The 24426-nt window shown below is 49.8% G+C and overlaps 2 protein-coding genes across 2 annotated transcripts; both read right to left on the bottom strand.

Annotated features, from left to right (window-relative positions):
* Positions 1 to 309: 309 nt before the first annotated feature.
* Positions 310 to 7569, bottom strand: LOC123460720 (keratin-associated protein 10-1-like). Its single transcript, XM_045149217.1, has 2 exons — positions 6783 to 7569; positions 310 to 1043 (listed from the first exon to the last, which is right to left on the bottom strand). The coding sequence occupies exons 1-2, from the start codon at positions 7567 to 7569 to the stop codon at positions 310 to 312; spliced, it is 1521 nt and encodes a 506-aa protein (XP_045005152.1).
* A 5229-nt stretch (positions 7570 to 12798) lies between these two features.
* LOC123460721 (keratin-associated protein 10-2-like) lies at positions 12799 to 19481 on the bottom strand. Its single transcript, XM_045149218.1, has 2 exons — positions 18766 to 19481; positions 12799 to 13537 (listed from the first exon to the last, which is right to left on the bottom strand). Exons 1-2 carry the CDS (start codon positions 19479 to 19481, stop codon positions 12799 to 12801), a joined length of 1455 nt encoding a protein of 484 aa, XP_045005153.1.
* Positions 19482 to 24426: the final 4945 nt, after the last annotated feature.

The following is a 24426-nucleotide window of genomic DNA, read 5'->3' on the forward strand; positions in this document are numbered from 1 at the left end:
CCCTGGCCTATAGAGAGAGGGGGAGGGGCCCTGCCGCCCCAATGTGACAGTCAACTTGGAGACAGGCTAGAGAAGCGGAGGTTTTATTGGTGCTCAGAGGCCAATAGTGACCCAGCTGCTATCAGGATCAGAACCAGACAGATGGGGAAGGAGAAGGCCAGGGCCAGAGGGGGTCCAGCAGCCAGCACTGCAGAGGCCAAGGGTGACCTGGTGGAAAAGGGGCAGGCTGGTCCTTCTTCGCATTTGAACTGTGCTGTGTGGGTGACATCTGGAGGAATCTGGGTCCTGTTGGACCACAGGGAATGGAAATCAGCAGCTGGACTTCAGGCCCGAGGAGAGGCCACAGCAGGCCTGGCGGGAGCAGGCGGGGCGGCAGAGCAGGGACACGCAGGAGGACGGGCGGCAGCAGCTGGGCTGGCAGGAGGAGGCGCAGCAGGAGGAGGTGGGCACACAGCAGGCGGGTCTGCACACGGGGCGGCAGAGCAGGGACACGCTGGAGCAGGGCTTGCAGCAGACGGGCACACAGCAGGACGGCTGGCAGCATGAGGACTGGCAGCAAGGGGGGGACCCAGAGCAGACGGGGGTACAGCAGACGGGCTTGCAGCAGAGGGTCACACCGCAGGATGGCTGGCAGGGGGAGGACTGGCAGCAAGAGGGCGCACAGCTAGACTGCTGGCAGCAAGAGGGCTGGCAGCATGAGGAAGCCCCACAGCAGACGGGCACACAGCAGACGGGCTTGCAGCAGACGGGCACACCGCAGGACGGCTGGCAGGGGGAGGAGGTGCAGCAGGCCGGCTGGCAGCAAGACTGCTGGCAGCACGAGGGCGTGCAGGAGCTGGTGCAGGTGGGTTGGCAGCAGGGGCTGGACACACAGCTGACCGGGGTGCAGACCAGGGTCAGGCAGGGGGCACAGCAGCTGGGCTGGCAGCAGCTGGGGGCGCAGCAGGAGGGCTCGCAGCAGCTCTCTGGACAGTCGTCCACCTGCCAGGAGGCGCTGGTGCAGGCGTCAGAGCAGACGGACATGGTGGAGGCGGCCATGTGGGCTGGGCGGTGAGTGGGAGGTGAGAGAGTGAGGAGAGGTGGATGAGGCGTGTGTGTGAGGTGCTCTGGGCTCTGGGCTTTTATCCCCCAGATGTGTTTACTGCTGTGCAGCAGGAGGTTCCTCAGCGCCCTTCCCCTTCCTGGTGTGTCAGCCTCAGGGACAGACAAGGAGCACCCTTCAGGCGTGAGACCTCACACTGCTGCTGTGCTGGGCAGAACGCTGGAGGGAGGGAATGGCTCTGGTCCAGCATCTGTGTCAGAGGGGCTCCTGTGTTCCCCAGCCTCTGTCCTCTGGGGTCCCCTGACCTGTGACTGGGTGAAAGGGTGAGTCTGCCTGGCCTGGGGAAAGGCAGTGAGGATGCCCCTTCTGAGCCTCTGGGGGTCTCCATGGTCCATTGCTGGGTCTGCAGTGGCAGTGAGCCAAGGAATTCTCTCACTTGGGAAGGAGAGGCTTCTTGTAGCCCGGCCATCTCCTTGGGCCATTGCCATCTTAGAATAGTCAAACTTGGTGGCAGCACAACTTCTGACTTTCCAGTCCTAACTCAGTGTCTCTTCAGGATCACTAGTCCTGGGAGAGGCAGGTCTTGGATCAGGAACTGAGGGTTGGGAGGGACGTGGGCTGCAGGAGAAGGGTGTGGACTAGGATATGTGGAAGCCCTGAACATGGATTGCTGTCCAGGCCAGGCTGTGTTGGGGTCATCTGATCAGAGCCATCCCTGACCCCAGAACAGCACGGGCATCACAGGTGCACCTCTACTACATCCTGAGCCCAGCATACTGGGCAGACGTTCACACACAAAAGCGCTACTTCTCAGCATCCTCTTGACATTGGTTGATATCTGTCCCCAGTGGGACCTCCTTGGCCACAATGAGTTAATTTATCAAGAAATTTATGGAGAGCTTTGCAGAAGTTCTTAATTCTTTCATAAAAATTTACTGTTGCTCACTGGCCCTGGGATATTCATTCATGGTTGTTTCTTTTTCCTGCATGTGTGTGTATTTTGCATGCATGTGTGTGGGGATGTTTGTGTGTGGATATGCATGCATGCCTGTGTACATGTGTGGGGGCATGGTTGTGTGTGGGTACACATGCATGCCTGTGTACATGTGTGGGGTGGCCCAATGTCACCACCTATTTTCTTCCACAATTACACTCCTCCTTATTTATGGCGACAAGGTCTCTCCCCTGAACCCAGAACTCTCTAGTTTGGCTTTTCTAGCTAGTCAGCTGCTAATGGGGCCATTGTCTCAGCTTAGTGAGAGCTGAGATTATGGGCAGGACACAGTGACCACCTGGCATTTATATGGGTAGTGGGGATGCTTTTACGGGCACTGTATTTACTGAGCCAGCCCCCTTGGGTGGTTTCTGACTAGTGATGTAAAGGTTTTGCTGATTTCGGATTAGTTCCTCTTTCCCATTTCTCCTTGTATCAATACATAGATTCCAGATCCTCAGACACAAAGAAGATTGAAGTGAAAGGAGGAGGAGATATTTTATGCAAACAGTGATCTGAGAGATCTGAGCAGGAATTATAAAATCAAACACAATGTACCTTGTCAAAAATGTTATGAGACCAATGTCATCAAGAAATATTGATGTAAAGCTGGGCACCTAAAATCTGAATTATAATCTCAGCACTTGGGAGGCTGAGGTAGTAAGATCACTTGAGTTGGGTGGTACAGAGTAGTTTAGACTAGCGTGACACCTTGCCTCAAAAACTATTGATACACAGTATAGTCAATCAACTAGATACAGCAATTAGGAACATTTATGTACCTAAAACTAAACTTCTAAACTCGATGTCTCAGGGATTTAAAGAAATGTGTAGGAAAGATAAATGTTTCAATAGCACATGGAGGCTTCCAAATGCTTCTATGTGTGAAATACTGAAAAGGAAATAATATGGGCTGGGGACATGGCTCCTTCAGTAACGTGCTTTCTGTGCAAGTGGGAGGACCTGCGTTTTATTCCCAGCACCTTATAAAAATCCAGGTGCAGTGCTGTGTGTGACATACCAGAATTGGTGAGGCAGAGACTGGTGAATCCTTGGCGTTTGCCTGAAGTCCAAAGAGAAGGAAAGCTGGAAAAATCACCAATATGTGGAAATTAAACAACATCCAACAACAAAGAAATAAAAACAGAAGCTAGAACATACAGGAGATGACTGACAATAAAAACATAGCAACAAACTAACACTGGGGTGTGGCCAAAACAGAACCTAGAGGGAAATTCATAGCCCAAGAGCCCATGTTGAAAAATAAGGAAGAGCTGAAGTCAATTATATTATTTTTTCAGGAACCAGGATAAAGAAGAGGAAACTAAACTCAAAGCTATCATAAGGAAGGTAGTCAGGATGCGAGCATGCTGGAAGAAAGAGAATAGGGCAAAAAATGGCTAGAATCCATGCAACTGAAAGGGAGCTCTTTAAAAACAGTTAGAGAGATGGCTTAGCAGATACGGTTCTTGCCAACGAAGCCTAAGGACTTTGACTCTCTAGATCCCACATAAGCCACTCACAGAAGGTGATGCATGTGTGCAAAGGGCACAAGTCTGGAGTTCAATTGCAATGCCTACGTTCTCTGGCATGCTAATCCTTTCTTTTTAAATTATTTTTGTTTCTTATTTATTTATTTGAGGGCGACAGACAGGAAGAGAAAGAGGCACGTAGATATAGATAGAGAATGGGCATGCCAGGGCCTCCAGCCACTGACAAGGAACTGCAGACACTTGCATCCTTGTGCATCTGGCTATGTGGGTCCTGGGGAATCAAGCCTCGAACGGAGGTCCTTAGGCTTCACAGGCAAGCGCTTAACCGCTACGCCATCTCTCCAGCCCATGCTAATCCTTTCTATTACTCTCACTCTCTCACTCTTACTCTCTTGTGTAAAATAAAAGGCCAGACTCTTGTGCTTGTCTCACAACAAACAAAACAAAACAAAAACTCCAAAGACAGCAAAATTGACAATTTAAAAATTTATTTATTAACAACTTCTATGAATGTAAACAATATTCCATGGTAAGTCCCTCCCTCCCTCGACTTTCCACTTTGAAACTCCATTTTCCTTCATATACCCTCCCCCTCTTATTCAGCCTCTCTTATTTTTAGTATTTTTTTTTAATTTTTTAAAATTTATTTATTTGAGAGCGACAGACACAGAGAGAAAGACAGATAGAGGGAGAGAGAGAGAATGGGCGCACCAGGGCCTCCAGCCTCTGCAAACGAACTCCAGACGCGTGCGCCCCCTTGTGCATCTGGCTGACTTGGGACCTGGGGAATCGAGCCTCGAACTGGGGTCCTTAGGCTTCACAGGCAAGCGCTTAACCGCTAAGCCATCTCTCCAGCCCTAGCCTCTTTTATTTTGATGTCATGATCATTTCTTCCTATTATGGTGGTCTTATGTAGGTAGTATCAGGCACTGTGAGGTTAAGGCTATCCAGGCTATTTTGTGTCTGGAGGAGCATGTTGTAAGGAGTCCTACTTTTCCTTTGGCTCTTACATTCCTTCTGCCACCTCTTTCGCAATGGACCTGGAACCTAGTGAGATGTGATACTGATATTTCAGTGCTGAGCACTCCTCTGTCACATCTTCTCAGCACTGTGGTGCCTTCTGAGTCATCCCAAGGTCACTGCCATCTGAAAAGAGAAGTTTCTCTAACCCAAAGTGAGAGTAGCATTAATATATGGTATGAACCTTAAGAGAAGTGCTTACTGGGCAGTTTGATGAGCATAGTGTATATATTTAGCCAGAGATCAGCAGACGTTGTAGCCCTAGGGCTCATGACTACCCCTGTATTAGTTTTTCAGCATCAGGGGTGTATTCCCTCCCAGGGAGTGGGCCTTCAGTCCAAGTAGAGGGCATTTGGTTTCCACCATGATAGACATGCCACTATTGTATCCATTGACTCGTTTGGCCTAGCTGGCAAAATATAAGGCTTGCAGTGTTCATTGTTGAGTATCTTCACTGGTGATTTCTCTTTCTCCAATTGAATTGCATGCAGAATGGCTTCTTCAGCTTTCTGAAATTTGACAATTGTTTAACAACTGAAAAAAAGAGATTTAAATTAAAGAAATATAAGTGAAAACTGAGACATCTCTGCTGTCTTTAAGTAAAAAGTGTTTTAAGGAAATACTGAACTATTGTTATCAACAAATTAGATAACTTGGGCAAAATGGAAAAATCCCTACAAGTACACAAAGTACCAGAAAGACACTATACTGGGGTGTGTGTGTGTGTGTGTGTGTGTGTGTGTGTGTGCTAATGCCTACACAGGTGTTTGCAGGTGCAGATGCAGGTGTGAGCCAGATTACAACCCCAGGCATCTTCCTCAGACACATCATCAACCTTTCATTTAAAGTGGGATCTCTCTGGGCTGGAGAGATGGCTTAGCGGTTAAGCGCTCGCCTGTGAAGCCTATGGACCCCGGTTTGAGGCTCGGTTCCCCAGGTCCCACGTTAGCCAGATGCACAAGGGGGCGCACGCGTCTGGAGTTCAGTTGCAGAGGCTGGAAGCCCTGGCGCGCCCATTCTCTCTCTCTCCCTCTATCTGTCTTTCTCTCTGTGTCTGTTGCTCTCAAAAAAAAAAAAAAAAAAAATTAAAAAAAAAATAAAGTGGGATCTCTCATTGGCCTGCAGTTTACTACCTAGGACAGACTAATTAGCCATGAGCCTCAGGACTCCACCTGTCTCCACCTCCCCAGCACTGGGATTACAAGAGCATACCACCATTCCCAGATTTTTAAAACTTAAAAAAAATTTATTTATGAGGGAGAGAGAGGGAGAATGGGGGCACCAGGGTCTCCAGCCCCTGCAAACAACTACCAGATGCGTGGACCACGTGTGCATCTTGCTCACTTGGGTCGTTGGGAATAGAATGTGGGTTGTTGGGCTTTGCAGGCACGTGCCTTAACCTCTAAGCCATGTCTGCAGGCTCAGAACTGGGAACAGTCTGGTGTGTGGAATGTCACTGAAACCTCTGTGTCCCGCTGGTGTGTTATTACTTCAATGTCCCTTGTTGTGAGTATTTTCTAGAGCGAGATAAACTTGATTCTGCAAGTGTTTCAGTTTTCTGAGGCAGGTGTACCCTGTAGTCTAAAGTCTGTTCAGGGTATTGACATTTTATTGGATGAATATCTGGCAAAGATTTCATTCTTTTCTATATCAGCTGCTTTTGGTCAGATGTGATGTCACAGCAAAAAGCAGGTAACTGCAAGGCTTTTTTTTTTTTGTGCTGGTCATACATTGTGGGAAGGGGGCTCTGGGAAGAGCAAGAGTGGTGGCCTGTGATGACAGCAGGGCGCTGCGGCCATGCTGCCCATGGCACCAAGAGAGTGTTTGGCAGCAGAGAACAGAGTGAGGGGACAAGAACTCCAGGTCATGAGCAGTGAACTCCAAGTCCAGCCCTGGCCTATAGAGAGAGGGGGAGGGGCCCTGTCGCCCCAATGTGACAGTCAACTTGGAGACAGACTAGAGAAGTGGAGGTTTTATTGGTGCTCAGAGGCCAAGTGTGTCATAGCTGCTATAGGGATCAGAACCAGACAGATGGGGAAGGAGAAGGCCAGGGCCAGAGGGGGTCCAGCAGCCAGCACTGCAGAGGCCAAGGGTGACCTGGTGGAGAAGGGGCAGGCTGGTCCTTCTTCGCATTTGAACTGTGCTGTGTGGTGACATCTGGAGGAATCTGGGTCCTGTTGGACCACAGGGAATGGAAATCAGCAGCTGGACTTCAGGCCCGAGGAGAGGCCACAGCAGGCCTGGCGGGAGCAGGCGGGGCGGCAGAGCAGGGACACGCAGGAGGACGGGCGGCAGCAGCTGGGCTGGCAGGAGGAGGCGCAGCAGGAGGAGGTGGGCACACAGCAGGCGGGTCTGCACACGGGGCGGCAGAGCAGGGACACGCTGGAGCAGGGCTTGCAGCAGACGGGCACACAGCAGGACGGCTGGCAGCATGAGGACTGGCAGCAAGAGGAGGACCCAGAGCAGACGGGGGTACAGCAGACGGGCTTGCAGCAGACGGGCACACAGCAGGACGGCTGGCAGCATGAGGACTGGCAGCAAGGGGAGGACCCAGAGCAGACGGGGGTACAGCAGACGGGCTTGCAGCAGAGGGTCACACCGCAGGACGGCTGGCAGGGGGAGGACTGGCAGCAAGAGGGCGCACAGCTAGACTGCTGGCAGCAAGAGGGCTGGCAGCATGAGGAAGCCCCACAGCAGACGGGCACACAGCAGACGGGCTTGCAGCAGACGGGCACACCGCAGGATGGCTGGCAGGGGGAGGAGGTGCAGCAGGCCGGCTGGCAGCAAGACTGCTGGCAGCACGAGGGCGTGCAGGAGCTGGTGCAGGTGGGTTGGCAGCAGGGGCTGGACACACAGCTGACCGGGGTGCAGACCAGGGTCAGGCAGGGGGCACAGCAGCTGGGCTGGCAGCAGCTGGGGGCGCAGCAGGAGGGCTCGCAGCAGCTCTCTGGACAGTCGTCCACCTGCCAGGAGGCGCTGGTGCAGGCGTCAGAGCAGACGGACATGGTGGAGGCGGCCATGTGGGCTGGGCTGTGAGTGGGAGGTGAGAGAGTGAGGAGAGGTGGATGAGGCGTGTGTGAGGTGCTCTGGGCTCTGGGCTTTTATCCCCCAGATGTGTTTACTGTTGTGCAGCAGGTGGTTCCTCAGCGCCCTTCCCCTTCCTGGTGTGTCAGCCTCAGGGACAGACAAGGAGCACCCTTCCGGGGTGAGACCTCACACTGCTGCTGTGCTGGTCGGGACACTGGAGGGAGGGAATGGCTCTGGTCCAGGATCTGCGTCAGAGGGGCTCTTGTGTTCCCCAGCCTCTGTCCTCAGTGGGGTCACCTGGACTGTGATTGGTTGAAAGGAGATGGGGCTGCCTGGTTTGGGAAAGGCAGTGAGGATGCCCCTTCTTTGTGTTTGGAGCTCTCCACAGTCCAACTCTGGGCCTGCAGAGTGCAGTGTAACAATGACTTCTCTCACCTGAGAAGGACAGCCTCCTTGTAGCCCAGTCATAGTACTGGGCCACTGTCATGTTAGAATACTCAGCTTGGGGACAACTCCAAGGCTGACTTTCCATTCTAGACTCAGTGTCCCCAATTCAGTAGCCCTGGGAGAGGCGGGTCCTGGGTCAGGATCTAAGTCCTGGGTAGGAACATTGGCTGAGGAGGTGGGTGTGGACTAGGATCTGTGGAAGCCCTGGACATGTGATTGCTTCCAGGCTAGCCTGTGCTGAGGAGGTCTGGTGGGCAGAGCCATTCTCGATCCCAGATTAGCATGGGCATCACAGGCACACCTGTATCACATCCTGAGCCCTTAGTGGGCAGTGAGCACTACTTCTCTGCATCCTCTTGGTACTGGCTGATATCTGGGCTCTTTGGGCACGTCTTTGGAAATAATAAGATAATTTATAGATAGCTTTGATGATGTTCATAATTCTTTCATAAATGTCTAGTGTCTGTCAACACAAAAGCTTTCTGGTCCTGGGCTATCACTACATAGTTTTGTGTGTGTGTGTGTGTGTGTGTGTGTGTGTGTGTGTGTGTGTGTAGTGTGCATGTATGGGTCTTCATATGTGACTGGGTACATGTGTGTATGGGTACGCATGCATGTGTGTGTGTATGTGCATGTGGAGGTGCAAGCTGGCATTGGGGGGTCTTCCACACTCACTTTGCACCTTATTTATGGAGGCAAGGTCTCTCACCTGAACCCAGAGCTCTCTATTTGGCTTGTCTAGCTAGTCAGCCTGCCTGGGGGGAGGGTCCTTGTCTCAGCCTCCTGAGAGCTGAGACTACAGGCAGGCCACAACACCCACTTGCCATATATGGGTGGGGGGATGCCTGGAAGGCAGATGCTTTATTCCCAGGGCCATCCCCCAGCCCACTTCAGTGATTTCTGACTAGTGATTTGATGTCTTTGCATATTTCAGATTGGTCCCACTTGCCCATTTCTTTTTTTTAAATTTTTAATGTTTTATATTTTATCAAAATAGGGTCTCACTCTAGCCCAGGCTGTCCTGGAATTCACTATGTAGTCTCAGGGTGGCCTTGATCTCACCACAATCCTCCTACCTCTGCCTCTCAAGTGCTGGGATTAGAGACATGCACCATCATGCCCGACACTATTTTTTTTTAATTATTATTATTTATTTTATTTATTTGAGACAGAGACAAAGTGGCAGATAGAAAGGGGAATTGGGCATGCCAGGGCCTTCAGCTTCTCCAAATGGACTGCAGATGCATGTGACACCTTGTGCATCTGCCTTCTGTAGGTCCTGGAGAATTGAACCTTGTTCTTTAGCTTTGCAGGCAAGTGCCTTAACTGTTAAGCCATTTCTCCACTTTTCCCACTTGCCCATTTCTTCTAGAGTCAGTTCATATATTTTTGATCCTGAGACATAGAAAAAAATTGGGAATGAAAGGATGAGGCGAATTTTTTTGCCAAAAGTGAACCAAGTGATCTGAGTAGGAATCATAAAATCAGACAAAATGTACTTTGTCAAAAATTGTTATGATACCAATGATGACATGAAATGCTGATACAAAGCTGGGCACCTAAAATTCCAAGTACAATTCCAGTCCTTGGGAGGATGAGGTAGTAAGGTCACTTTGAGATGGATTCTACAGAGTGAATTGACACTAGAATGAAATCCTTCTTCAAAAATATTGATACAGAGTATAACTGATCAATCAGAAATGGCAATTATTAACATATATGTACCTAACACTAGGCTTTTACAACATATGTCACAGAAATGGAAGGAATTTAAAAGGAGAGATAAAAATCTGTTTCAATAGCACATGGAGGCTTCCACAAGCTTCTATGAGTGAAATACTGAAAAGGAAGTAACAGGGGCTGGGGACATGGCTCCTTCACTAACGTGCTTTCTGTGCAAGTGTGAGCACCTGCATTTGATCCCTAGCATCATGTAAAAATCCAGGTGCAGTGCTGTGTGTCTGAGATCTCGGCATTGGAGAGGCAGAGAGAGGTGAATCCCTGGAGCTTGCCTGAAATGCAAACAGAAGGAAAACTGGAAAAATCACCAATATGTGGAAATGAAACAACACCCAACAACAAATGAGTCATCAAAGAAATAAAAAGAGAAGCTAGAGCATACAGGAGATGACTGAAAATAAATACACAGCGACAAGCTAAAGCTGGGGTGTGGCCAAAACAGAACCTGGAGGGAAATTCATAGCCACAAGAGCCCATGTTGAAAAATAAGGAAGAGTGAAGTCAATGATATTACTTTTAAGGAACAAGGATGAAGAAGAGCAAACTAAACTCAAAGCCATCATAGGACAGAGGTTAAGATGAACATTGATAGAAGAAAGAGAAAAGGGCAAAAAAGAGCTAGAATCCATGCAACTGAAAGTGAGCTCTTTAAAAAAGAAATACTAAGGTTAGAGAGATGGCCTAGTATTAAGGCACTTGCCAATGCAGCCTGTGGGCTTCGACTCTCTAGGTCCGACGTAAGCTTGGCACCCAAGGTGCGAGGGGCACATGTCTGGAGATGGTTTCAGTGTCTGGGCCCCTGGCATGCTAATCCTTCCTATGACTCTCACTCCCTCACTCACTCTCTCATGTAAAATAAAAGACCAGACTGTTGGGTTTGTCGCACAAAAATAACCCAGAAACAATAAAATTGACAATTTAAAAAATTAACTTATTTATTTTAATTCACAACTTCCATGATTGTAAACAACATCCCATGTAATGCCCTCCCTCCTTCCACTTTCCACCTTGAAACTCCATTCTGTGTGTGTGTGCGCGCACGCTCGTGCCCACAAAGTATTTACAGGTGCAGGTGCGGGTGGGAGGCAGGTTACAACCCCAGGCGTCTTCCTCAGAAGCACCAGCAACCTTTCATTTAAGAGCGCATCGTTCACTGGCCTGCAGTTTGCCTCCTAGGACGGACTGACTGGCCATGAGCCTCAGGCCTCCACCTGTCACCACGTTCCCAGCACTGGGATTAAAAGGGCATAGCACCATTCTCAGACTTTGAAAACTTTTAAAAATTTATTTATGAGGGAAAGAGAGAGAGGGAGCCATTTTTCCTATGGCTTCAACCTACTATTTGTGACCTTTTTCAACCTGAGTAAACGTTTATGATAGAGCAGGTCTAGTAGTAATGAATTCTCTTATCTTTATCTCCCCTGAAGTGTTTTGACTTCTCTGTCACTTTTTATCTTTTGTGGTCTTGGGGATTGAACCCAGGGTTCTGCACAAGCCAGGTGTTCTACCAGCTGCAGTGCAGCCCTTTTCACTCTTTCTCTCATGTAAGGAAGGATCTCACTATGTTGCCCAGGCTGACCTCAAACCTTCCTCTGGGCACAGGCCCTGCTCCCCGCTCCTTGGCACACTTCACTGTTCTGTTGAGAACTGGTCACTTTGAACATCACGCAGTGCAGATTGGGAGTGGCAGGTCTCCCTCTGCCTGTAGTCTGTTGTAGGTTCTGGGGTTTCTTGTTTTCTCTCAGTGACTTTTCTGAGTGGTGTGGAAATGGTCTGCGGTGCTCACTTCCCATTGGAGATTTGACACGGTTCCTGACACACCTGTGGTAGTGTTTATCCACAGCGGATGGGCTCTGTTTGCGCGTGTGTGTGTGTCTCACACTTCCACTTCCTGTTTGCAGAGAGCTTCTGGAGCATTCTGGACTCTGCAGTTTGTGTGGAAACTTCCAAGCCCACGGGATCTTTGCAAAGTCCTCACGCGCCCCGCGCCTCGTCCCCAGGTTCTCCCACGCTCACCCCGTGGCCTCCGTCCACAGGCCCTGCGGTCATTGCGCTGACGCCTGACCGGTACCTTCCCTGCAGCTGCTGCTCGGCCTCAGGCAAGCTCTGTGTGGAGCAGTCCAGGCAGGTGTCCTCCAGCAACACCAGAGAGGCGTGAATAGATGACCTTCACTGGCAATGGAGCCCCTCTGCTCCCAGACACTCGCCCCACCCCGAGATGCCCCCCCCATGCTCAAAACTGAGAACAGTCTGGTGGCTGGAATGTCATTGAAACCTGTGTTCCGCTGCTGTTTTCTTACTTCAATGACCCTTGTGAGAATTTTCTGGAGGGAGATAGAGTTGATTGTGCCAGGGTCTTAGGTTTCTGAGGGAGGCCTGCCCAGTAAACTAAAGTCTATTCTGATATTGACATTGTGTCGGTTGAGTACCTGGCAACGATTTCATTCTTTTTTTTCTGCATCAGCTGCTTTTGGTAAGGTGCTTTGTCCCAGCAACGAGAAGGTAACTACAATGATTGTCCATACGTGAATTTTTGTGGTGGCCATAGGCTGTGGGATGCGGCTTTGAGCCGAGCAAGGGTGGAGGCCAGGGAGGGCAGCAGGGTGCTGGCGATCTGCCGCCCATGGCACCAAGTGAGTGTCTGGCAGCAGAGGACAGAGCGCGGGGACCAGAACTCCAGGTCTTGAGCAGTGATCTCCCAGCCCCACCGCTGCCCATAGAGAGAGGGGGAGGGGCACAGGCCCCAGAGCCAGGCCCTGTCGCCCCAATGTGACAGTCAACTTGGAGACAGGCTAGAGAAACGGAGGTTTTATTGGTGCTCAGAGGCCAATAGTGACCCAGCTGCTATCAGGATCAGAACCAGACAGATGGGGAAGGAGAAGGCCAGGGCCAGAGGGGGTCCAGCAGCCAGCACTGCACAGGCCAAGGGTGACCTGGTGGAGAAGGGGCAGGCTGGTCCTTCTTCGCATTTGAACTGTGCTGTGTGGGTGACATCTGGAGGAATCTGGGTCCTGTTGGACCACAGGGAATGGAAATCAGCAGCTGGACTTCAGGCCCGAGGAGAGGCCACAGCAGGCCTGGCGGGAGCAGGCGGGGCGGCAGAGCAGGGACACGCAGGAGGACGGGCGGCAGCAGCTGGGCTGGCAGGAGGAGGCGCAGCAGGAGGAGGTGGGCACACAGCAGGCGGGTCTGCACACGGGGCGGCAGAGCAGGGACACGCTGGAGCAGGGCTTGCAGCAGACGGGCACACAGCAGGACGGCTGGCATGGGGAGGACTGGCAGCAAGGAGAGGACCCAGAGCAGATGGGGGTACAGCAGACGGGCTTGCAGCAGAGGGTCACACCGCAGGACGGCTGGCAGGGGGAAGACTGGCAGCAAGAGGGCGCACAGCTAGACTGTTGGCAGCAAGAGGGCTGGCAGCATGAGGAAGCCCCACAGCAGACGGGCACACAGCAGACGGGCTTGCAGCAGAGGGTCACACCGCAGGATGGCTGGCAGGGGAAGGAGGTGCAGCAGGCCGGCTGGCAGCAAGACTGCTGGCAGCACGAGGGCGTGCAGGAGCTGGTGCAGGTGGGTTGGCAGCAGGGGCTGGACACACAGCTGACCGGGGTGCAGACCAGGGTCAGGCAGGGGGCACAGCAGCTGGGCTGGCAGCAGCTGGGGGCGCAGCAGGAGGGCTCGCAGCAGCTCTCTGGACAGTCGTCCACCTGCCAGGAGGCGCTGGTGCAGGCGTCAGAGCAGACGGACATGGTGGAGGCGGCCATGTGGGCTGGGCTGTGAGTGGGAGGTGAGAGAGTGAGGAGAGGTGGATGAGGCGTGTGTGTGAGGTGCTCAGGGCTCTGGGCTTTTATCCCCCAGATGTGTTTACTGTTGTGCAGCAGTAGGTCCCTCAGCGCCCTTCCCCTTCCTGGTGTGTCAGCCTCAGGGACAGACAAGGAGCACCCTTCAGGCGTGAGACCTCACACTGCTGCTGTGCTGGTCGGGACACTGGAGGGAGGGAATGGTTCTGGTCCAGCATCTGTGTCAGAGGGGCTCTTGTGTTCCCCAGCCTCTGTCCTCTGGGGTCCCCTGACCTGTGACTGGGTGAAAGGGTGAGTCTGCCTGGCCTGGGGAAAGGCAGTGAGGATGCCCCTTCTGAGTCTCTGGGGGTCTCCGTGGTCCAATGCTGGGTCTGCAGTGGCAGTGAGCCAAGGAATTCTCTCACTTGGGAAGAAGAGGCTTCTTGTAGCCCGGCCATCTCCCTGGGCCATTGCCATCTTAGAATAGTCAAACTTGGTGGCAGCATGAATTCTGACGTTCCAGTCCTAACTCAGTGTCTCTTCAGGATCACTAGTCCTGGGAGAGGCAGGTCTTGGATAAGGAACTGAGGGTTGGGAGGGACGTGGGCTGCAGGAGAAGGGTGTGGACTAGGATATGTGGAAGCCCTGAACATGGATTGCTGTCCAGGCCAGGCTGTGTTGCGGAGGTCAGCTGATCAGAGCCATCCCTGACCCCAGAACAGCACGGGCATCACAGGTGCACCTCTACTACATTCTGAGCCCAGCATACTGGGCAGACGTTCACACACAAAAGCGCTACTTCTCAGCATCCTCTTGACATTGGCTAATATCTGTCCCCAGTGGGACCTCCTTGGCCATAATGAGTTAATTTATCAAGAAATTTATGGAGAGCTTTGCAGAAGTTCTTAATTCTTTCATAAAAATTTACTGTCGCTCACTGGCCATGGGATATTCATTCATGGTTGTTTCTTTTTCCTGCATGTGTGTGTATTTTGCATGCATGTGTGCGGGGATGTTTGTGTGTGGATACGCATGCATGCCTGTGTACATGTGTGTGGGCATGTTTGTGTGTGGATATGCATGCATGCCTGTGTACATGTGTGGGGTGGCCCAATGTTACCACTGATTTTCTTCCACAATTGCTCTCCTCCTTATTTATGGCGACAAGGTCTCTCCCCTGAACCCAGAACTCTCTAGTTTGGCTTTTCTACCTAGTCAGCTGATAACGGGCCCATAGCCTCAGTTTCGTGAGAGCTGAGATTATGGGCAGGACACAGTGACCACCTGGTATTTAAATGGGCAGTTAGGATGCTTTCAAGGGCACTGTATTTACTGAGCCAGCCCCCTTGGGTGGTTTCTAACTAGTGATGTAAAGGTTTTGCCGATTTCAGATTAGTTCCTCTTTCCCATTTCTCCTTGTATCAATCCATAGATTCCAGATCCTCAGACACAAAGAAGACTGAAGTGAAAGGAGGAGGAGATATTTTATGCAAACAGTGATCTGAGAGATCTGAGCAGGAATTATAAAATCAAACACAATGTACCTTGTCAAAAATGTTATGAGACCAATGTCAGCAAGAAATATTGATATAGAGCTGGGCACCTAAAATCTGAATTATAATCTCAGCACTTGGGAGGCTGAGGTAGTAAGATCACTTGAGTTGGGTGGTACAGGGTGAGTTCAGACTAGAGTGACACCTTGCCTCAAAAACTATTGATACACAGTATAGTCAATCAACTAGATACAGCAATTACGAACATTTATGTACCTAAAACTAAACTTCTAAACTCGATGTCTCAGGGATTTAAAGAAATGAATAGGAAAGATAAATGTTTCAATAGCACGTGGAGGCTTCCAAATGCTTCTATGTGTGAAATACTGAAAAGGAGGTAATATGGGCTGGGGACATGGCTTCTTCAGTAACGTGCTTTCTGTGCAAGTGGGAGGACCTGCGTTTTATTCCCAGCACCATATAAAAATCCAGGTGCAGTGCTGTGTCTGACATACCAGCATTGGAGAGGCAGAGACAGGTGAATCCTTGGCGTTTGCCTGAAGTCCAAAGAGAAGGAAAGCTGGAAAAATCACCAATATGTGGAAATTAAACAACATCCAACAACAATGAAATAAAAACAGAAGCTAGAACATACAGGAGATGACTTAAAATAAAAACATAGCAACAAACTAACACTGGGGTGTGGCCAAAACAGAACCTAGAGGGAAATTCATAGCCCAAGAGCCCATGTTGAAAAATAAGGAAGAGCTGAAGTCAATGATATTATTTTTTAAGGAGCAGGGATAAAGAAGAGGAAACTAAACTCAAACTATCATAAGGAAGGAAGTCAGGATGCGAGCATGCTGGAAGAAAGAGAATAGGGCAAAAAATGGCTAGAATCCATGCAACTGAATGGTAGCTCTTAAAAAAAAAAATTAGAGAGATGGCTTAGCAGTTAAGGTTTTTGCCAAAGAAGCCTAAGGACTTTGACTCTCTAGATCCCACATAAGCCACTCAAACAAGATGATGCAAGTGTGCAAAGGGCACAAGTCTGGAGTTCGATTGCAGTTCCTCGGTTCTCTGGCATGCTAATCCTTTCTTTTAAAATTTTTTTTTTGTTTTTTATTTATTTGAGGGCAACAGACAGGAAGAGAAAGAGGCAGATAGTTATATAGATAGAGAATGGGCATGCCAGGGACTCCAGCCACTGACAAGGAACTGCAGACATTTGCGCCTCTTGTGCATCTGGCTAATGTGGGTCCTGGGGAATTGTGCCTCGAACCAGGGTTCTTAGGCCTGACAGGCAAGCGCTTAACCGCTAAGCCATCTCTCCAGCCTGTGCTAAGCCTGTCTGTTACTCTCACTCTCTCACTCTTACTCTCTTGTGTAAAAGGCCAGACTCTTGTGCTTGTCTCACAACAAACAAAACAAAATAAAAACTCCAAAGACAGTAAAGTTTACAATTTAAAATTTTATTTATTAACAACTTCCATGAATGTAAACAATATTCCATGATAATGCCCTCCCTCCCTCCACTTTCCACTTTGAAACTCCATTCTCCATCATATTCCCTCCCCCTCTTAATTAGCCTCTTTTATTTTGATGTTATGATCTTTTCTTCCTATCATGATGGTCTTATGTAGGTAGTATCAGGCACTGTGAGGTTAAGGCTATCCAGGCTATTTTGTGTCTGGAGGAGCATGTTGTAAGGAGTCCTTCTTTTCCTTTTGCTCTTACATTCCTTCTGCCACCTCTTCTGCAAAGGACCCGGAGCCTAGGAAGATGTGATACTGATATTTCAGTGCTGAGCACTCCTCTGTCACATCTTCTCAGCACTGTGGTGCCTTCTGAATCATCCCAAGGTCACTGCCATCTGAAAAGAGAAGTTTCTCTAACCAAAAGTAAGAGTAGCATTAATATATGGTATGAACCTTAAGAGAAGTGCTTACTGGGCAGTTTGACGAGCATAGTGTATACATTTAGTCAGAGATCAGCAGACGTTGTACCCCTAGGGCTCATGACTTCCCCTGGATTAGATTTTCAGTATCAGGGATGTATACCCTCCCATGGAGTGGGCCTTCAGTCCAAGTAGAGGACATTTGGTTTCCACCATGACAGATGTGCCACTATTGTACCCATTGACTCATTTGGCCTAGCTGGCAAAATATAAGGCTTGCAGTGTTCACAGTATCTTCACTGGTCATTTCTCTTTCTCCCATTGAATTGCATGCAGAATGGCTTCTTCCAGCTTTCTGAAATTTGACAATTTTTTAATGACTAAAAAAAGAGAAGATTTAAATTAAACAAATATAAGTGAAAACTGAGACATCTCTGCTGTCTTTAAGAAAAAACTATTTTAAGGAAATACTGAACAATTGTTATCAACAAATTAGATAACTTAGGCAAAATGGAAAAAGCCCCACAAGTACACAAAGTACCAGAAAGACACTGTGCTGATCTCTCTTTCTGTGTGTGTGTGTGTGTGTGTGTGTGTGTGTGTGTGTGCATGGGCACACGCGCACATGCCCACACAGATGTTTACAGGTGCAGATGCAGGTGTGAGCCAGATTACAACTCCAGGCATCTTCCTCAGAAGCACCATCAACCTTTCATTTAAAATGGGATCTCTCATTGGCCTGCAGTTTCTCACCTAGGACAGACTAAATGGCCATGAGCCTCAGGACTCCACCTGTCTCCACCTCCCAGCACTGGGATTACAAGAGCATACCACCATTCCCAGATGTTTAGAACTGTTTTTTAAATTTATTTATGAAGGAGAGAGAGTGACAATGGGGCACCAAGGTCTCCAGCCCCTGCAAATAACTACCAGATGCGTGGACCACGTGTGCATCTTGCTCACTTGGGTCGTTGGGAATAGAATGTGGGTTGTTGGGCTTTGCAGGCACGTGCCTTAACCTCTAAGCCATGTCTGCAGGCTCAGAACTGGGAACAGTCTGGTGTGTGGAATGTCACTGAAACCTCTGTCCCGCTGGTGTGTTATTACTTCAATGTCCATTCTTGTGAGTATTTTCTACAGCGAGATAAACTTGATTCTGCAAGTGTTTTAGTTTCTGAGGCAGGTGTACCCTGTAGTCTAAAGTCTGTTCTGGGTATTGACATTTTGTTGGATGAATACCTAGCAAAGATTTTATTCTTTTCTCCATCAGCTGCTTTTGGTCAGATGTGATATCCCAGCAAAAAGCAGGTAACTGCAAGGCTTTTTTTTTTTTTTTTTGTGCTGGACATGCATTGTGGGATGGGGGCTCTCTGAAGGGCCAGTGTGGTGGCCTGTGATGACAGCAGGGCGCTGCGGCCATGCTGCCCATGGCACCCAGTGAGTGTTTGGCAGCAGAGAACAGAGTGAGGGGACAAGAACTCCAGGTCATGAGCAGTGAACTCCAAGTCCAGCCCTGGCCTATAGAGAGAGGGGGAGGGGCCCTGCCGCCCCAGTGAGACAGTCAACTTGGAGACAGGCTAGAGAAGCGGAGGTTTTATTGGTGCTCAGAGGCCAATAGTGACCCAGCTGCTATCAGGATCAGAACCAGACAGATGGGGAAGGAGAAGGCCAGGGCCAGAGGGGGTCCAGCAGCCAGCACTGCACAGGCCAAGGGTGACCTGGTGGAGAAGGGGCAGGCTAGTCCTTCTTCGCATTTGAACTGTGCTGTGTGGGTGACATCTGGAGGAATCTGGGTCCTGTTGGACCACAGGGAATGGAAATCAGCAGCTGGACTTCAGGCCCGAGGAGAGGCCACAGCAGGCCTGGCGGGAGCAGGCGGGGCGGCAGAGCAGGGACACGCAGGAGGACGGGCGGCAGCAGCTGGGCTGGCAGGAGGAGGCGCAGCAGGAGGAGGTGGGCACACAGCAGGCGGGTCTGCACACGGGGCGGCAGAGCAGGGACACGCTGGAGCAGGGCTTGCAGCAGACGGGCACACAGCAGGACGGCTGGCAGCATGAGGACTGGCAGCAAGGGGAGGACCCAGAGCAGACGGGGGTACAGCAGACGGGCTTGCAGCAGAGGGTCACACCGCAGGACGGCTGGCAGGGGGAGGACTGGCAGCAAGAGGGCGCACAGCTAGACTGCTGGCAGCAAGAGGGCTGGCAGCATGAGGAAGCCCCACAGCAGACGGGCACACAGCAGACGGGCTTGCAGCAGACGGGCACACCGCAGGACGGCTGGCAGGGGGAGGAGGTGCAGCAGGCCGGCTGGCAGCAAGACTGCTGGCAGCACGAGGGCGTGCAGGAGCTGGTGCAGGCGGGTTGGCAGCAGGGGCTGGACACACAGCTGACCGGGGTGCAGACCAGGGTCAGGCAGGGGGCACAGCAGCTGGGCTGGCAGCAGCTGGGGGCGCAGCAGGAGGGCTCGCAGCAGCTCTCTGGACAGTCGTCCACCTGCCAGGAGGCGCTGGTGCAGGCGTCAGAGCAGACGGACATGGTGGAGGCGGCCATGTGGGCTGGGCTGTGAGTGGGAGGTGAGAGAGTGAGGAGAGGTGGATGAGGCGTGTGTGTGAGGTGCTCTGGACTCTGGGCTTTTATCCCCCCGATGTGTTTACTGCTGTGCAGCAGGAGGTTCCTCAGCGCCCTTCCCCTTCCTGGTGTGTCAGCCTCAGGGACAGACAAGGAGCACCCTTCAGGCGTGAGACCTCACACTGCTGCTGTGCTGGTCTGGACACTGGAGGGAGGGAATGGTTCTGGTCCAGGATCTGTGTCAGAGGGGCTCTTGTGTTCCCCAGCCTCTGTCCTCAGTGGGGTCCCCTGGACTGTGACTGGTTGAAAGGAGATGGGACTGCCTGGTTTGGGAAAGGCAGTGTGGATGCCCCTTCTGAGCTCCTGGGGGTCTCCGAGGTCTAATGCTGGGCATGCGTGGGACAGTGAGCCAAGGACTTCGCTCATCTGGGAAGGAGAGGCTCCTCACAACCCAGCCATTGCACTGGGCCATTTCCATTTAGAATAAACAAATTTGGGGACAGCACCAAGTCTGACTTTCGATTCCTAACTCAGTGTGCACCATAATCACTCGTCCTGGGAGAGGCAGGTCCTGGCTCACGATCTGAGGCTTGGGAGGGGATGTGGACTACAGGAGGAGGGTGTGGACTAGGATATGTGGAAGCCCCAGACATCACTGGTTTTTGCCCAGTCATCGGTACTGTTGAGGTCAGTTGGACGCATCCAGAACAGCACAGGCATCATACGCACGCTTCTGCTACATCCCGAGTCCAGTGTAGCTGCAGAACTTCACCCCTGAATACACTGCTTGTCAGCATCCCGTTGACCTTGGCTGATATCTGGGCTCAGTGGGCATCTCCTTGGAAATAAAGTGATCATTTATCAAGAAGTTTATGTAAAGTTTTGAAGATGTTCATAATTCTTTTATTAATGTATCATTCACTCACCACCAAAGCCATCTGGTCTAGCCCTATTCTCTCATGGCTGCTTTTTCTTCTCTCTCTCTCTCTCTCTGTGTGTGTGTGTGCATGTGTGTCTGGCTATATGTGTGTGTGGATATGCTTGCATATGTGTGTACACGTGCCTGTGGAGGCCCAAGCTGGCATTCGGTGTCTTCCGCAATCACTCCGCATCTTATTTACGGAGGCCAAGGTCTCTCACCTGAGCTCACAGCTCTCTGGTGTGGCTTGTCCAGCTAGTTAGGCTGCCCTGGGGGTCTCTGGTCTCAGCCTCTTGAGAGCTGAGATTGCAGGCAGGTCACAACGCCCACTTTGCTCTTATGTGGGTGGTGGGATGCTTGGAAGGCAGGTGCTTTATTTGCTGGGCCATCCCCCAGCTCACTCTAGTGGTCCTGACTAGTGATTTAAAGTCTTCGCTGCTTTCAGAGTTCCCGAAACACCTTGAATGGAAGACCGCTTCTCCACGGTCGGCTGGCTCTGTTCTCGTTGGCGTGTGTTGGGGGGTGGGGGGCGGCATTTCTTCACTCCTAGGCCAGCAGCCCACACCTGCTTCCCCTTTACTTCCTGCCCACACCTTCACCTTCTGTTAGCTGGGAACTTCTGGGGCATTCTGAGCATGTGCCCTCTGCGGTTTGTGTGGGACCTTCTAGACACCCAAGACCTTTGCGAAGTCTTCATTCCCCACAGCACCTTGTCTCCAGTGTTCTCCACCCTGTCATCCAGGTGGTCTCCTTTCCATGTGACAGAGGAGGGTCCACTCCCTCTAGATGGCTGATGAGCACCTCCCCTGAGGCTGCTGCTCCTGCCGTTCTTAGTTTCCTAGTTGAGGCGCGGGCAGGCCCCTCTGTTGCTCCTTCAGAGACCCCAGATAGGCAGGAACATCATTGGTAAAAGGGACCCCTCTGTGCCCGGACACCAGCACCATCCAGAGATGACCCTGCATGCTCGGTACTGGACCCAGTCTGGTGGGTGGAATATCACAGAGTCCTCCAGGGCCCACTGGTGGTTTCTTGCCTGAATGTCCCTTGTTGATGTGAGTATTCTCCAGAGTGAGATCAAGTTGACTTTGCCCATTGTTTTAGTGTTTCTGAGGCAGGCCTGTCCTGTATACTAAAGTGTGTCCTGAGTAATGACCTTTCGCTGGACGAATACCTGGCAAAGGTTTCGTTTCATTCTGGAGTCTATCTCTTCTTCCAGCAGCTGCTTTTGGTCAGGTGCTTTGTCCCAGCATTGAGAAGTTAACTGCAACAAGGCATGTCTATACATGATTTGTTCTGGGATTTTATCATTAAGGCATATTTATTTTCTGTTTTGTTTTGTTTCATTTCTGGTATTCAAGGTAGGGTCTCACTCTAGCCCAGGCTGACCTGGAATTCACTATGGAGTCTCAGGGTGGCCTCGAACTCACAGCGATCCTCCTACCTCTGCCTCCCGAGTGCTGGGATTAAAGGCGTGCGCCACTACACCCTGCTAAGCATGTTGACTTTCATAAAATGCTTTGATGTTGTGATTTTTACCCTTCATTTTGTTTAGACCCTTCTCTTAACTTTTGTTCACTTGCCTATCTTGAGTCATCCTTGCATCCCTCAATGAGAAATTTCTGGTGTGATGTTGTCATTTTGATTTGTTAGTATTTTCCTGAGGACTTTTGTATCTGTGTTCATTAGGAACATTGGCCTATAGTTTTCTCTTTATTGTTGTGTGCTTGTCAGGCTTTTGTATCTGAGTAATTCTGGCCTTTAGAATGAGTTTGGAAGGTTCTCCCCATTCAGTTCTATGGGATAATTTGAGAAGCATTGATGTTGGTTCTTCTTTCAAAGTGTGATAACAAAAATCAGCAATAAAATCACATAGTCCTGTACTTTTCTTGGTGAGAATGTTTTTATTATTGATTTAGTGTTGTTTGTTTTGGTCTGTTCATTTTTTTGTTGTTGTTGTTTTTGTTTTTCTAGGTAGGGTCTCGCTCTAGGCCAGGCTGACCTGGAATTCACTGTGTAGTCTCAGGGTGGCCTTGAACTCAAGGTGATCCTCCTATCTCTGCCTCCTGAGTGCTGGGATTAAAGGTGTGTGCCACCACGCCCTGTCTGTTCATGGTTTTTATACCCTCTTGGTTAAATTTTTGGTAGGTCACACATCTCCAGAGAGCTGTCAAATTTTAAAATATTTTCTAATTTGTTAGACTATTATTTCTTCACAATGATCTATTTCAAATTATTTATTTATTTGCAAGCAGGGAGAAATACAGCAAAGAGAGACAGATGGAATGGGTACACCAGGGCCTCCAACCACTGCAAATGAACTCCAGATGCAGGTACCACTTTGTGCATCTGTCTTTACCTGGGTACTGGGGAATAGAACCCAGTTCCTTAAGTTCTGCAACCACTGAGCCATTGCTCCACCCCCAAAATGATCTTTTAATATCTATGTATCAGTTGTAAACCTACCACTTTTCTCATTTGGTATTCTAGGTAAAGGGTTGTCAATTTTGTTTATCTTTTCTTTTTTTAAATTTTTTTGTTTTATTTATTTATTTGAGAGTGACAGACAGAGAGAAAGAGGCAGATAGAGAGAGAGAGAGAGAGAATGGGCATGTCAGGGCCTCCAGCCACTGCAAAAGAACTCCAGACACATGTGCCCCCTTGTGCATCTGGCTAACGTGGGTCCTGGAGAATTGAGCCTCGAACCAGAGTTGTTAGGCTTCACAGGCAAGTGCTTAACTGCTAAGCCATCTCTCCAGCCCTTGGTTATCTTTTCAAAGAGCAAACCTTGTGTTTGATACCTTTCTGCCTCTTCTTAGTGCATTTATCTTTAAGCTCTGTTTTATCAGATACGAGCAGAGCTATTTGTGCTTGTTTTCAGATTCTATTCACTTGGAATACCACTTTCCATCTCTTCATTTCAGGATCTCTCTATGTCCTCACGAGTGTTTTGAATTTCATGCAGGTAGCTTGTTATTGTATATTGTTTTTCAATCCCTTCAGCTTATCTGTGTCTTTTAATTGGTGAAGTTACATTCAGAGTTTTTTTGTTTGTTTTTCGAGGTAAGGTCTCACTCTAGCTCAGGCTGAACTGGAATTCACTACGTAGTCTCAGGGTGGCCTCGAACTCATGGCGATCCTCCTACCTCTGCCTTCCGAGTGCTGGGATTAAAGGCCTGTGCCAGCATACCTGGTTCACATTCAGAGTTATTAATGCATGTGTGGCCTTATGTTTGCCAGTTTGCAGATTTCCTTCTGGTTGTTTTGAGTGATCTTTGTTTCTTTTCTTTCTCACTCACCTTTGTGGGTTTGATAATGTTGGATTCATTTCGACTTTACTTCCATGTGTTCCTCTTTGCAGCTTACACCTTCCCACGCAATCATAGGGCTGGGGATGTGGCTCAGTGATAGAGCAACTGCCTCGCATGAGCAAAGCCTGGCTTTGACAGCCAGCACCACAGCAAATGAAAACAATGTAAGCCATATGCGATTGCATAGGGACGTATCTTTCTTCCATTGCTGGCTATCAGATACTCTTAAACATAGTCCATACGGTGGCTCTAGCGGTCATGAAATCCATGAAGCTTTATTTATCTATCTTGGGAGATCCTATTTTCTTCTTTCATTCTGAAGCATAGCTTTGCTGGGTATCATAATCTTGCTTGGCATTTATTTTCTTTCAGGACTTGAAATACACTCTCCCATGCTTCAGTGACCTCTGGGGTGTTTCCTGAGAAATAATCTAATAGGGTTGTCAATAAATATAACTTGGTGCATTTATCTTACAGATTTGTTTTAATTTATTTACTTCTTTTCTTTTTTTAATTTACTTATTTTCATGAGTGTGTATATGGCTAAGCCAAGTCCTCTTGCTATTTCAGACAAATGCCAGGTGATTTCATCACTTTTTGTGACTGGCTTACATGGATAGCTTGTGAATTGAACCTGCACTGGTAGGCTTTGTAAGCAAGTGTGTTTAACTGCTGAGCCATCTTCCCAGGCCTCAGACTG

This window comes from Jaculus jaculus, chromosome 5 (genome assembly GCF_020740685.1).
Source record: "Jaculus jaculus isolate mJacJac1 chromosome 5, mJacJac1.mat.Y.cur, whole genome shotgun sequence".
Lineage (NCBI taxonomy): Eukaryota > Metazoa > Chordata > Mammalia > Rodentia > Dipodidae > Jaculus > Jaculus jaculus.

Coding starts and splice junctions, on each gene's coding strand:
- LOC123460721 (XM_045149218.1), bottom strand. CDS start 19,481: ATGGCCGCCTCCACCATGTCCGTCTGCTCTGACGCCTGCACCAGCGCC. Junction 13,538..18,765: donor GGCCTCTCCTCGGGCCTGAA/GTCCAGCTGCTG, acceptor TCCCACTCACAG/CCCAGCCCACATGGCCGCCT.
- LOC123460720 (XM_045149217.1), bottom strand. CDS start 7,569: ATGGCCGCCTCCACCATGTCCGTCTGCTCTGACGCCTGCACCAGCGCC. Junction 1,044..6,782: donor CTGCTCCCGCCAGGCCTGCT/GTGGCCTCTCCT, acceptor CTCACCGCCCAG/CCCACATGGCCGCCTCCACC.